Source organism: Neodiprion virginianus, chromosome 2 (genome assembly GCF_021901495.1).
Source record: "Neodiprion virginianus isolate iyNeoVirg1 chromosome 2, iyNeoVirg1.1, whole genome shotgun sequence".
Lineage (NCBI taxonomy): Eukaryota > Metazoa > Arthropoda > Insecta > Hymenoptera > Diprionidae > Neodiprion > Neodiprion virginianus.
The window spans coordinates 7,651,685-7,666,816 of record NC_060878.1 but is presented as its reverse complement, the minus strand read 5'-3'; the positions used below and the strand labels follow the sequence as shown (position 1 = coordinate 7,666,816).

Below are 15,132 nucleotides of genomic sequence, written 5' to 3'. Positions count from 1 at the left end.
GTGAAAGAATTTGAGTTGTACAAATCGATCATTGACTGTAATACAGTGAAATATTATCCCCCTGGATACCTTTAGAATATATTTGAAAAAAAAAAAAAAAAAGAAAAAATTATGCCTGTACAATTTAAGCATTCAATTTCTAAATAACCACGTACTCTGAAGCTTCGAAATTTTCAAATGTAAAATACGTGTAGTTTTTCCAATCGGTTGCTGGTTTTCATCTCTTTTTTTTTTTTTTTTTTCGCTGAATTTGGTACAAAAGAACGATTTGAAAGTTGAAAAGTTAAAATTTTTTTACAGCAACTATTACCCATATCAGTTTCAGAAAATCCTTTTCGCTCCATCGTATCGTTACTACGACGATGCGAGGTACGAACTTGGCCGTATAGAATTTTCAGTTAACCGCAGTTGGAGTGAACGATATTTTCCCCAGTATAACAACATCAATCAATGCTAAACTGAGCGCTAGGAACATTTCTCCCCTAGTATTCCCCCCCCCCCCCCCCCCCCCCCCCCCCATATCGGTAAAACGACGGCCCGCCTCCCGCCTTCGGCGCATTCTGCGCAGAGAGTTCGTCGAAGGTGGATCGACGACTCCTCGATCTTGGCGTCGGTTTTTCCAGACAAATGACGTCCCTTTTAATCGGGCGTCGTGACAAGTACGACGTATCAGCTGAATCCCGGGGACCGGGAAACGTGAAAAATCCTAGTGAAAATCGCGAACCGTGAAACTTGGTGTTGATTAAGCTTTCGGGAAATTTCGGGACGCTGTCCCCCCCACCCCCCACCCACCCCCCCCTCTCACTTGGAGCGAGTCGCGAAGGTGAGAGACATCATGTCTTCCTACATTCGTGGCGGGACCATGTGCCACTCCGAGTAAGTTTCCGTAAAATTTTTCCAAATATCACATCCTTACGAAACCTTTCATTTCAAAATAACCGAACAAGAGGTTCGAATTTTAAGGAGGTGTAACGCGATTTTGTCGAGACGTAGGGGGGGAATAGAAAAGGAAAGGGAAAGGGAAAGGGTATGTACGTGACGTTTATTCGATCACTGTGATAGACAGAAGTTGCGCAATACGTCGCGCGTTTCATAAGTTTAATGTTTAATGTAAAGGAAAACAACCCCATTCTTTGAAAACACTGCCTGTATCGTGATAAGAAAATGAATTAAAAAATAAAATTGTACAAAACGAAATTTCAATACAACAATCTTTCATGGGAGGTGTAATTATTCCTGGTAAAGGCAGCATATGGAATTGTTGCATTGCACGTAGCCGGATGAAAGATAGCTGTGTGTATACGTATACATACCCGTGTAATAATATAAGTTGCAGAGAGAAAGCGGTAAACGCGGCGACCTTTTTCACACACACATACGCGCGGAAACGCACACCCGCGCCTTCGACATGGACGAATTAAATCATCGATTCGTTATCAATATTTCCATCCCCCCACCCACCAACACTTGTGTCATCACCGGGTTAATTCATTCGTTATTTTTCTGCTCTGTACTGTCGCTCTCACATACCGCACATCGTTTCATTGATTCCTACGTGTCATTCGAAAGAAAAAGCCGCATTGCAGACGATGCATCGAATGTTTTTCTTTTAACGTACCCTCAGGTTTTCTTTGCGTCGGATAATCGCGGGTATTTCTCTCTCTTTCTTTCTTTTTTTCTTATTTTCTTTCTTGACGGAACGTCGCGCCTTATCAGGAATTGGGCGATAAGGGGAGGGGGATGAAGCCCGCCTATTCTGCTGACGATTGCGAAAAGCGTCGACAGGTGGCGGTGATTAAATCGATTCCGGTGTATAATGCTTGTAAACACGCTATACATTTCTCCATATTTTATACATATATATATATATATATATATATATATATATATATATATATATATGTATGTATACATGTACGTATTGCGCAACCTCAGAGTTTCGAATTATTTGCGCGGCCAGTTACAATACGTATCGTACGTAACTTAGTTCGTGGTCGTGAAATGGGCGAGGAAAATGGAATGAAAAAAAAAAAAAAATGAAAAAAAAAAAAAACAGATTTCACCCCAATTATTATGCATCTACGTGGAGCATTCCGCGTCGAATCAGCAATCCATTCGATTCATCCTCTTCGATTTTGATTATTTTTTTTTTAGTACGATCGTTCTTACCAACCGAAAAGAGATGTGGCAATTTTTTCAAATTTTCTCCAGCTACTGGCGCAATTTTTGAAAAGTCTAAAATAATCACACCGATTCTATGATTTAAATTGTAATTCTGAGCACCATCCGATAATGGGATCTCAATATTTACAATTCTTCTCGCATGCTTTCAGTTTTTCCCACATCAGAATTTGTTCTTTTTTCAAAGATCTCGATTATATAACTAGATTGCAGAATCACATTATTTCATTTTTCCGTGATCTATTTGGATCGAGGAACAGAGAGAGAGAGAAAAAAAAAAAAAAACTCCAATTCCGACATGGACAAGGCAAATACTTGCAAACAAATCGTAAATATCGAGCTCCCGGTATCGTGCGATGCTTGCGAACACATTTTGAACAACAGAACCTGTGTCAATTTTTTCAGCCTTTCTATAATCATGTTTTCGGACTTGTTCCTCAATTTTTTTCAAATCTCACCGGTGGCTAAAAGTAAATCTGAAAATAATTCCGAGACTTTTTTGGGTCAGTGTGAACATCTTACATAGAAATGATTGAAATCAACGGGGTTGAGGTACATGAGCTGCTGATTTGACGTGGAATAACCCATGTACGTATACGTGACGAAGCTTGGCGCTATAATAGGTCGTGTCGATGGTGAAATGAGACAAAAAGAGGATAATATTACGGCACTACTCTGTCCTCGTGACGGGGATGATTGTTGTGCAATTCCCGAGATTGTTTTATGTTGCATATATACACGTCGATACAGTTCGTGGTTTTCGATTCAAAAGTATAAAATACAGAAATCGGCGATCAAAAGCTTGCAGTCAGATATCGACGCTTCGTAACGGATTGCTTCGAATTTTTTTCAAAACGATTTTCGATTAACGAAAATTATTGTATCTTAGTGCTTTAGAAGAAATGAAATAAGATTTTGCACGCTCGATGTAAACGCATTGCAATTTTTCTGTACGCAAAACAAGAGCCACGTGACTTGTTAGATAAAATTGATGAGAATTAATGCGTAAAGGGTGGGTCTGGTCGTCGGCTAATATCGGAAGATTTGGCAAACATTCTTTTTAAATTTTCTCTCAAATTCCAATTGCGAAAAATATAATTAGTGCCTTTCGATTCAACATCCGAATTCTTATTGAGAATACTATAGTTCCATACAATTCTTACGATTTGTGATATTCAAAATACTTACGTCTGGATTTGTTTTTGGAAAACTTGTTATTTATTTGAAAGTGATAAAATCAAATTTCCCGCTGTTATCTGTATTTATACCATGATTATATCAGGCGAATGCGATGTGCACGTTCAAATTTTAAAGTGTGGCATCGTTTGAAAAATTAAAATGAGATACAAAAAAAAAAAAAAAACGGTAAAGAACAACAACTCGGTGGATTGATTACGTGGCAAAGGCTTGATGAAGTAGAAAATAATCTGCTTGTACGTAGCGCTTGAAAAATTGGGTTTCCTTGATATTTGGATGGTTAATTGGTATTACAGTGACATAATGGACGATGATACAGACAACAAAGACGGCACGAAGCGGTAAGTGTCTCGAATTTACGTACAACTTTTTTTCCCCTTCACTTCTGCCTCTATCACCCATTTTAGTTCTTCCTTTAATTATACTTTCTCATCAAGTAGCTGAATGGTCTAGTAATTTTGATTTTATTACAGCGGTAGATACAAGAAAGCTTCAAATATACATCGCGGTTTAACTTTGGGAACAGATCGCAACCGAATAGATGGGAAATTAACGAACAGTGCTTTAAAAACTAAGCGTGCGTATGCGTGTGTGACTGTTATTGATGCGAAACTGTAGCTTTAATTAGATTGACAACACGATGCTGGTTCGTTATTTTTTAAACTGGCGAGATTACAAAGTTCGTCTCGTGTTCTTGAAGGCCAGACGGGCAGGACGCATGTTTTTGTACGTACGTTCATCGTCACTGGTCTTTTTTCCGCAACACATTAATTAATCAACACATCGGTTAGTTTGTCCGATTGAAGTTGCAAAATTTAAAGCTATTAAGCTATTATTCACAATCCACGGTGAGAAAAAAAAAGAAAAAAATCGTCCCTAAGTAATAAAAAAATAATTAAATTTAACGAGGATAGAAGAAAACGTTGCTTCTGTTTTTTCTTGCGCAATAATTTAATCGCTGGTTTTGTATGTGATTATATATACATATTTAGTTAGTTAAAACGTGGAATAATGATTACGTAAGAACGGTTCATATTATAAACACATCTCTAGAGTTTCATAGTGACTGCGATCAGATCAAATCTGCAACAAGCAACGAATTTCAGGAAGTCGCGGAATCTGAGCGAGAAGAAACGACGGGATCAATTCAACATACTGGTGAATGAGCTTGGCGGCATGATCAGTACAAATGCGACGAAAATGGACAAATCCACGGTGTTAAAGTCGACGATATCCTTCCTCAAGAACCATAACGGTTAGTAGTAGGCGTAATGATATCGCAGAAAAATTGAATGAAAGAAAAATAAAAAACATGACTAGAAATGCTTAGCTAATTAGAAAAAATCGAACGTTCTGTAATTTGATTACGTATACAGTGTGTCATGAAACTTATTATCTCTGCTTTTCGCAGAAATAGCAATGAGGTCGAGGGTTCACGAAATTCAGAAGGACTGGAAGCCGTCGTTTCTTTCAAACGAAGAATTTACGCATCTAATTCTAGAGGTACCTGTACACCATTCGTACGAATGTTTCGATTAGTTACGAAAAAAAAAAAAAATCTCTTCTATCCCGGTGCAAAGTATAAAGATTTCAACCCATATAATTATATCATAGCATGGTGGGAGAAAATTAACAAAATTGCAAAAAAATCTAAATACTAAATACATACATACATATAAGTAGTTATTGAGTAAAACAGATATCGTTGAAAAAAACTGTTTCAATATTGTTGGAATTACGAAACACGAGGTACGCCTAACCATTTTCCGGTATTGTCGATCCTTCTTTGGCAATTGCAGCGCAAAATCAGTTTCTTCGGTTCACTCTACTTTTTTAGTTAAACAAGGCTTTAACGTCAATTTATAACAATAAAGTTGCACAAGCATTAAATTTTCGCAGCAATTGCAAGAAAATATAGTAACAGCGATCGTAATGAGAAAGAATAGTAACGGATGCTATACTTTACGGCAAAAGCTAGAAAACTAATTTTCATTTTCTACCTAGAACTATATTTTTTGATTGTGATAAAAAATGTAATAGTCAAGGACTGAGCGGTAACCGGAACTAAAAATTTCTCTCAGTGAATAGATTCAATAACTGTTTCAATCATTTTATCTCCCCTCCACCGAATGAAAAGTACGATAGGACTTTAGCCTGCAGTTTGTAACATTGATGTAGCGATAAACCTTTGGAAAAAGTCGTTATTTTACAACTTTTCGATTACCTAATATTTAATACACTGTTAATACAGCACCAACAAACTCAGATTTTGTCAATTCAACTTTCTTCAGGCGTTCTAAAGGTTCAAAATAGTAATTTTGCTTTCAACGTTTCGATACGTTAATGTTACTAACTTCAGCTTTGTTGTTTTGCCCCCTTCGAAACGTGAAACCTTTATCATAAACGTCTTTCTCCAAGGCGCGTTGTTCTCAAAATAATTTCTGTTGTGTCAAATTAAATAAAGCATCGTGCTGACGATCAATTGCAATCCATGTTATCGATTGATTTGATTGAACAGGCGTTGGACGGTTTTATAATGGTCCTATCTTCCAACGGACGCATAATCTACGCATCTCAAAGTGTGATGTCGTTGCTTGGTTACCTTCCAACCGACCTTACCAACACCTCGATTTACGACATTGTCTACCAGGATGACCATGCCCTTCTCTACAACGTCCTCACGAATCACACCGAAGCCCATGACCAACGCGAGTGGAGCAAAGGTGTCGAAAAATATTATTATACCAAATTTGAAACGAGAGAGATGAGATATAACTGCGTGACCTTTGTCATGTGATAATTAATTATGAGACGAGATTTTCGTCGCTCTTCATTTCTTGTCTACAATCATCTCGTTCCGTTAATTTTCAGACAATCAAGTACCATTCGCGTGTCACATAAAAATCGAGGGACTCGAGTTTCGGGAAGAACCTGTTTATGAGCTCGTCCAATTTGTCGGATACTTCCGTGAGTCCTGGATAATTTTTTATACGCCCCGCGCCAACGTTAAAGCGTTTAAACTTGCAGAAATTAGAAGCAAACAACAACAGTGAACCTATTTCTTCGCTCTTCGTTTCAGGTTCGAATCTAAACGTCAACTTTGAGACGAACAACTTCATCCCGACCGGTCATTTGGACGGAGTTTTATGCGATGACACAAAGTTCGTTCGTTAGAAATTGTATAAATAACGAAATGAACGAATAAAGAGTGAAGTGAACTCGCATTTATTTCCATAGCATGTATGTTTCAGGCTAATATTCGTGGGTACCGGGCACCTTCGAACGTCCCAATTGATTCGCGAAATGTACATCGTCGACAGTGCCAAGTCTGAATTTACATCGAGGCACAGTTTGGAGTGGAAGTTCCTTTTCCTTGATCATCGAGCTCCACCCATCATCGGCTATTTGCCGATTGAGGTCCTCGGCACCTCGGGATACGATTACTACCACGTGGACGACCTGGACAAGGTCGTTGAGTCCCACGAGACTTGTGAGTCGAATTTTATCCCTAGTCGTTAAGTGAAGAGTCATATTGACGATGCCATATTGCAAAGTTAGTGCAACGATTAATGGAGCAGTCACTCAAGTCGAACATAAATTGTAAATCAAAGAAACCTGTGGGACTGAAATGTGATCTTTGAAATGACGAGGAATCTGTCAAGTTGACCGAATTTAAATGGAAATCATGGAAATCGTTCCAAGTCTTGCAGTAAAAGCGAAATGATTTCGATTCGTTAAAATTCTGTTGACTTCTACCTTTCCAGCAGCTTTCTATCACATCCAATTCACCAAGTGGCTTCTATTGATTTCCAACGATTTCCCCGGGCTCTGGGAGATTTTCACTAATTTCCAGTGACTTGTCGTCATTTCCCGTGATTCTATCAGATTTGGAATTTACTTACGATCGCCTAAAGCGCTAGGAACTCATTGAAAATCACTCGACATCCACGTTAACGAATTGGAATCATTCGTTTGATATCCAAGTGAATGTCCTTCCGTTAACGATGCATTTTGAGGCAAAATTTCTCATCACGTAACTTTAAGATCGTTCAAAATTCAGCGAATTGTATTCTACTTGAGAAAAAAATACACAAGTACTTCAGAATCATTTTAAATTTTCTAAGTGGCGATTTTTTTTATTTCGATGTTTCAATTTTACTTCACTAACTTGAACCTCGTGAGAAATCGAGATGGTATTATGGTAGCAGACTTTGTCATGTAGGAAACTGACGGTTGGAAAAAATCTTACCCTCAACCGCGATTATCAATACACGGATGTTTTTTCGTGCTTTTTGAAACGGCTGGATGTACCATTTTTACAGTAATGCAGAAGGGTGATGGTACAACGTGCCACTATCGTTTTCTCACCAAAGGACAGCAATGGATTTGGCTCCGGACGAGGTACTACATCAGTTACAATCAGTGGAATTCCAAACCGGAATTCGTCATTTGCACTCACAGCGTCGTCAACTACATCGACGTGATGAAAGAGTCGAGGAGAAATTTTGGGAATTTCAGCAAGTCGTACAGCCAAGATGTCGACGTACCCGAATCACCGACGAATCACCAACAACCCCAAGTACGATAGCAATGATTTACTAATCGTTAAATTCGAAACAACGTACGAATATTTCGTTCAGACCTTGGCGGTGAAAATGTCGTTGGTTGTGCTTAACGATATCATTTTTTATTCTTGGGCTGCAAATCTTTTAATAGTTTACAGCCTTATGTAGTATACAAGTATGGAATTTTTTTTGTTCCTTTTTGGTATATAAAATTTCAACTAATAACGATAAAACTTTCATGCCTTTGTTTCAAATTAGACGTGTTTAATATTGTCCTAGACGTTAGTAAGGTTGATAAAGTTGAAGAAAAGGTACAGAAGTAGAGTGAACAATGCATTACTGATTACTCACCATATGATCAATGGCGACAGGTCCCCGGCGATTCCGTCTTGTTGAAATTGAACTGAAGTTCCACTTGGGTTTCACTTTGATTACACTTAGATTTCACGGTATAGATCAACATTTTTTACACTGTATTTTCACTGTACTTGCATTAAAAGTATACCAAAGTCCGACCGAAAAATCACAGAAATAAAAATTATCGACTCCACCACTTGAATAACACTGAAACCGAAAAGATTTCTCACTCCACTGAAATTAAACTGAATTATCAATTCACACTTATCACTGAAATCACATTTGAAATCTACTGAAATTGAATAACGCGGAAATAATTTATTAAAAAAAAGAATAATTGAGTGGAATTTGAGTGACTGCCTGGTATATCACTCTAATATCACTGATTTTCGAATCCGCGATTGTTGTAATCACTTGTGAACTTCTCGGCTTCCCGGCTGCGACTGAAGTTCCCCGTCTTACGATCGTCAGAGCAGACGCAATTTGAAACGATTTCATTTCAAAATCCAAATTACTCGTGTTCTCGCCGGTCGGTTCGTGAATGATATAAAATTCCGTATTTACCAACCGCGTTTGGCCCGGAAAATTTGTAGCAAGCGCAATTCTCTACGTAAGTAATATCGGGCACAAATTGTGTATAGAAAAATTATTGTAGCACGCTGTTTAGAGAGAAAGTGATAAATGCTGGATCATTGAAGTGGGATCCGCGAATTAGTGATGACAGACAGAATTGAGTAAGGCGTGATGACGATTAAAAACAGTTGGTGACTATCCCTAATTGGTCCCTTGGAGTCACAAAATAACCCCAAACATTTTTTAAACTATGTTTAATGTTTCAGGAATAGACTTTCATAGTTTTTTTTGCTCGAAATCAATTTTGTAATAAAAAAAAAAAAAAAAAATACACGCGCCGTTTTTTCGTTACCTTATAACTTCTCCGATGTTTTACAATGTTTAACGAATCAATTTTGTTTATGAAAACTGATAGATCTTTTTCTGCGATCTTTAACCAATACTTGGATTATTTTTTTCTAGATTTTTAGAATTCATTGTTCAAGCACTTTTTTGGAGCTGGGGTGAATTTCACCCCGTGTGACCGTTACGCGATTCTACCCAAGTGTGAACAATTAGGATTATACACAATAAAAGATATACTTTATTTGAGAGAGTTATGTGCGAACTACGAACTGTATCGCGCGATATCAGACCGACAACTGAGGTTTAACAAAATCCAGAGGATACACGGATGATGCACGGATATGACTTTGAGACAGTGTATCGTACATGAAGTAAACAGGTGATCTGTTTCAAGGTGCGACGCGGGCAAGTACAAGATCTGAGATAGAGACGGACAGGTAAACATTGCACTCGAGTGTGAGTATGTGAGCATGTATGAGGACGATTCTAAATACCGAGTGAAATGAGAAGGTGAGACGAGTGCGATACGATACTTTGACTTGAACTGTCAAATTCGCTACTTTGCCGAAACACACGCAGCAATAATGCAACCGTGGAAAATTTGTTCCAGTTGTTGAATTGCCACTTTGTATTTGACCGACCAAACTTCGCACAAGAAATAAATATCAACGAAATGAGCATTTAATTTAATACCTCGGCCATCTGTTTTTCACCACTTCTCCCCTATGACAACCGATAAAACGTAGTAGATATCTCGTATCCACAAAAGAGACAAAAAAAAAACAACTAATGTTTTGAATTTATGAAATAGGTGAAAAAAATATCTTGTTGATTCAGCTAGCACTTGTTTCAAACCATGAACCAAATTGTGTTTCCGTTTTACTGGATTGTTTAAAAAAAAACAATTCTTTCGCGATATTGAATAAATTCAAATTAGTATATTGAGCAACTAGTGCGCAAAACTGGTTATTCCCGCGCATGTTGAGCATATTATTTTCCCCAACCTAGTGCGCGAATTTCGATTTTACGTATGCAAATGAGTGTGTGAAATAGTACATTACCGCACTAGTGCGGAAGTGAGTGTAAATATTTAATTCTACTGTAAGAAAAGATGTTAAATGTGACAATTTAATCGAAATATCTAGTTACACTGCAAAAAAAGATATCTCGTTTCGATTCCCGCACTAGTGCGGGAATGTATCGTTTAACGCACTCATTTGCGTACGCAAAATCGAATTTTGCACACTATGTTAGTAAAAATACTTTCTCCATGCACGTGCAATGTTATTCATACGTTCGTATCTTCCGAGCAGGTCGCAACGTTGTCCCTAAGTGGTTTCGCCCCCTCGCCGTCGTCCTCGAGGTCCTTGAAGACTTCTCGTTCGGTCGCTGCGACGCCACATTCTCAATATCAGGGTGACCCGGGATCGGACACGACGTCGAGGTCGGACGGATCGCCGAGCTCGAGGCACTCGCATCAGAGCCCGCAGAGCTTAAGGCCCAAAGCCAACTCCCAGTCCACGGTGACGATGCCGACGACGGTCCGGGAAGGAACTCCGGCTTTACAGCCAGGCGAAATGAACCCCGCGTGCCTTGAATTCGTCGGTCCGAATCAGGTCGTAACGGCGATTCCCGTTCAGCCGATCATCACCGGAAGTCCCGCGGTCCCGACACTACCCATCGGAATTTCAACCCTGCAAATACCGGAGGTAATGAATGCATTTTCGACACCTTTTTGGTAACTTAATTTAACCATCAAATTTATTTTCCACATTCCTGAAGCTAAGATGATTTTTGAATTTCAAACAAAAGCTTCGGTACCGATTTTTTGTCTCAAGTCAGTTTCAAATGATTGGAAATTTTGTGGATTAGTTCGACGAGAACTCCACAATGATTTTATTATATTGGGAAAACTTTTTTTCTTTTCTTCTTTATATGTGTGAATTTACCGAAACAGATTTTTTTCTTTTTCGATGTTGAATTCGATTTTTTAAACGAAAATAGTCTCTGTCCCGTCTTGATAAATTTACCATATACCGACACCAAAGTGATTAGATAAGAAAAAAAAACGTGTCTTAGCGGGATTGACGAGATCGTTCAGTTCACGATTTGGGTATTTTCGTTTCTTACATTTCTTAATCAAATCTTCGTGGCATGTGAATTTGATTAATTATAATTATACGAACAAACATGACATGGTGAAATAATGAAAAAAGTATCGATTCTCGACTCACCAGCCTCGTTAAATGCACAATGTTATCATTGAAACGTCTACGCATTGGTCTCCTCATGTATCACAATTTATTGACGAAACGTTTGACAGTAACATTTCAAATTGCAAACGATGCATAATTTGAAAATGAAATTCCCCCAATGTACGAAAATAATAATTCGCGTTTCTTTACGCGTAGAGCCTGAACCAGCAACAGAATATAGTAATAACATCGACACAGAAGCAGATGCAGGATGAGCTGCACAGAAAGCACGAGGAGCTTGAACAGCTGATTGTTCACCAACAGGAAGTACTCACAAGAGCTTACGAGCAACTGTTGTTCTCCAGATATGGGATCAATTCCCCCTCGATAAACGTAAGTCAATCCGGCGCTTAATACATCCTAAATCCGACAATCACAAGGAAGATGACAGGCAGATTGCTATGAAAGCTCAAAGTAGTAGCTCGGCTAGAGCAATATGGCGTCACACAGAATTAACAGCTGATCCGTTTAGCTAAAAGAAACGAGCATAATGGTACAGAAAACTTCTCGCAAGTGATTCAACTTGTCTTTAGAATATACGTCGAGTTAATACCCAGTGAGTAATATATGTTGAAAGACGACTTTTGCGATCAAATACGCCCTTGTCAGTGTGGCAAATCTTCTGCCACCGGATGACGACCCTCGATATTGCGGATTAGTGACCATCTAAGGAGTGATTGAAAAGAGCGTCCAACTTTTCTATTGATCGACGCAAATTTGATTGAAACCGGAAGTGTGTGAGAGAGAGAGAGAGAGAGAGAGAGAGAGAGAGAGAGAGAGAGAGAGAGAGAGAGAGAGAGAGAGAGAGAGAGAGAGAGAGAGAGAGAGAGAGAGAGAACGGCATAAGACAATAGACGAAGGCAATGATAGGAAAACTAGAGATAATCGTTTGTTTGTTCGTCTCTTCTGCCATCAAAGACGTTATACATTTCCGCACTAGATCCACATGGCGGTTGATTTTCTTATCACTCCCCAGAGGTTCACTATTTCGGATCCCGATCTATTTGACCGGGTGGCGAATTACCGCAGGGGTAGATAATATTTGCAAATAATAGTCCAAAACTGCTTCCCATCCAGGTTGGCATGCCGTATCCGGCTTCCTCGTGTCCTCAAACAACTCGGTGCGTCAGCGGCGCAGGCGCCGCAGAACATCGTCCAATGTCTGCGCCGGGAGTTCAAGAGGCCAGCGTATTTCCGGTATCGATGCCATTGTCGGTCTCCGTCGTTCCGTCGGAACTTTTCGTCCATCCACTTGTCGTTAGTCCGGTATCTACAGCGGCCCAGGTTACACCCTCCCAATTCGGCGCGACAAGGGTCGCGCCCGTTCACCAAACTGGCAACCTTCCGAGCACGTCTCAACACTACCACCATCAACAGCATCACCTTTACAATCATCATCATCAGCAGCAGCAACAGCAGCAACAACAGCAGCAGCAGCAGCAACAGCAACAGCACCAGCACCAGCAACAGCAACAGCAACAGCAACAGCAACAGTAACAGTAACAGCAACAGTCCGACGGCCAATCTCCTGCACCGGTACCATCCAAGGAAAGGACATCCACGGTTTCTGAACTGATACCATTCCAGGTTGGTCAGCGTTCGGGAATGCTCTTTTCCCACATCGGATCATCCGGTAGCAATCAGTATGTTGGCCATATTGATCACCGATTAATCAGTGATCAGCGGCTACGTTAAGACTGTATCATGTTGATGGATTTTGCTTGTCAAAAAATTTATGCAGTATCGCTACAGTGTAGTGGAAGTTTGATCGCTGAGGTCAACGTGTAGTGGCACCTTTATTTTTCTCTCGTGAGAACTGTGTAATGTACCGCTGGGTTAAATCAAATTTTTTGTGTGATGAGAAAGCATACCGAGACGTTCTCTTGAAAGGACTTGCTCGACCATTGCAACTCGTCTGGTTAATAGGCGTGGCCAACTTCGTAAAAATGTTACTAGTATGGTAGGTTACTAGCTGAGAGACCGATGCGTGATGGATTGCGGTGGCGCTGTTCTCACTAGATGAGAGGTTACGGTTGACTATCACTTTTCGACAGACTTATTCTAGGGAATATATTCATGTCGGTGAAAATTTGCTTTCGGTTTCGAAAATTAATGTCAGCCAATCAAAATTAAGCAAGTTGAATTTCGTGCGCTACGAGCAGCAAGTCCTTTCAAGAGAACTTCTCCAAGGAATCGTCTTTCGGAATAAGCGTAACGTACACACTCAGAAATATTCATGACATTTAATATGTTATGTATATGGCTATAAAACGTGTAGTAACCTTACCTGAACGGACCTAAAACACACACTATACTATATACATTATACGTCCATAGTACGAATGACAATATTACAGTAGCTCATGTGTAAACTTTAATTTTAACTATATTCATAATAAGAATAGTTATTGGGACTACAGCATTTTAGATCTTTTTTTGTTTTTGATATTCTTCATTCTATTTTTTTCCATTTCTTCTCAGTTTACAAGAGAGGAAAAGGAGGATAATTACATTATTCATATGGTGGGATAGGTATGAGAAAAAAATTAGGCATGAATTAAGATCAACATTCTGCTAAGTAACCAAACTTATACATTTGTTTATGTAGTTTGCCGACTGCACATGATTATGAAGATATAGGGAAACGAAAGTTCGAAAATCGTGCAAATGTTCAAATTCGGTGATTAAATTTAACGTCACAATAAAGTTTGAAATCTATTGCTGCAAGTGACTCGAAATTTTACAAAATTTCCTGCAGCCAAGTTGAACAGGATTTAAAAAAAAAAAAACGTAATTAAAAAGCTGACAGTTGGAGCAATTTTAAAAATAATGCACTCAGCTTGATTTACGAAGACAATTAACCGATCGTGGCACATTACTCGGACCGAATCTTAGGTGCATATTTATCTTAACTCTTCAGACTGTTGGTATTACAGCCTTGATTTGATATTGGTCTATTTCACGCTCGCGGGTGTAATTTTATGTACCGCGTTACAATACATATATTTATATAGTGTTTATATAATGCTAGAAGAGAGAGAGAGAGATAATAAGAGAGACATATTGCGGAAAAATCCGGTGACGCCGTTGGCAATAAAGAGTCTTCGATTCATCAATAGAAGAATCAGCCAAATTACAAGCTAAAAAGAAAGAATTAAAAATCGAACAAAATAAATACATAAATAAATAATCATATGGTGAAATGAATCATAACATAGATTTCAACCTTAAAAGGATGTAATGAAAACTTGAGATATCGAAGGAGTGTAAACGGTATGAATACGTGAATCGTACGTGTAATTAAAGATTAAAAAAAAGTGAACCCGGGACAAATAAAACTTATCGCTTTCAGGGGCATTTACTTACTTACTTAAGGGTAAATTTAAAACCGATATGACATAAAGATTACCTCTTACGTCGTGGAGAAATCGATAATCCAGATGTACGGTAGAAATACCGTATTAAATAAGGGATATCGGCTTATCGAGAGTATAACGACAATATATTGTGTACGAAAAAGTCGCTCAAAATTGATTATTTTTTATTATCAGGTAAACGCCGATAAAAAATATCAGCTCAATTGTAATATTATTATCATTATCATCATCATCATCATCATCATCATTATTATTATTATTATTATTTAACTATATTCATTG

At 38.7% G+C, this 15,132-nt stretch overlaps 1 protein-coding gene across 1 annotated transcript; it reads left to right on the top strand.

Annotated features, from left to right (window-relative positions):
- Window positions 1-571: 571 nt before the first annotated feature.
- LOC124298904 (circadian locomoter output cycles protein kaput) lies at window positions 572-15,115 on the top strand. Its single transcript, XM_046751547.1, has 12 exons — window positions 572-876; window positions 3,675-3,719; window positions 4,455-4,633; window positions 4,790-4,881; window positions 5,897-6,101; window positions 6,250-6,345; window positions 6,458-6,539; window positions 6,630-6,868; window positions 7,701-7,957; window positions 10,532-10,927; window positions 11,630-11,806; window positions 12,551-15,115. Exons 1-12 carry the CDS (start codon window positions 836-838, stop codon window positions 12,968-12,970), a joined length of 2,229 nt encoding a protein of 742 aa, XP_046607503.1. The 5' UTR covers window positions 572-835; the 3' UTR covers window positions 12,971-15,115.
- The last annotated feature ends 17 nt before the right edge of the window (window positions 15,116-15,132 follow it).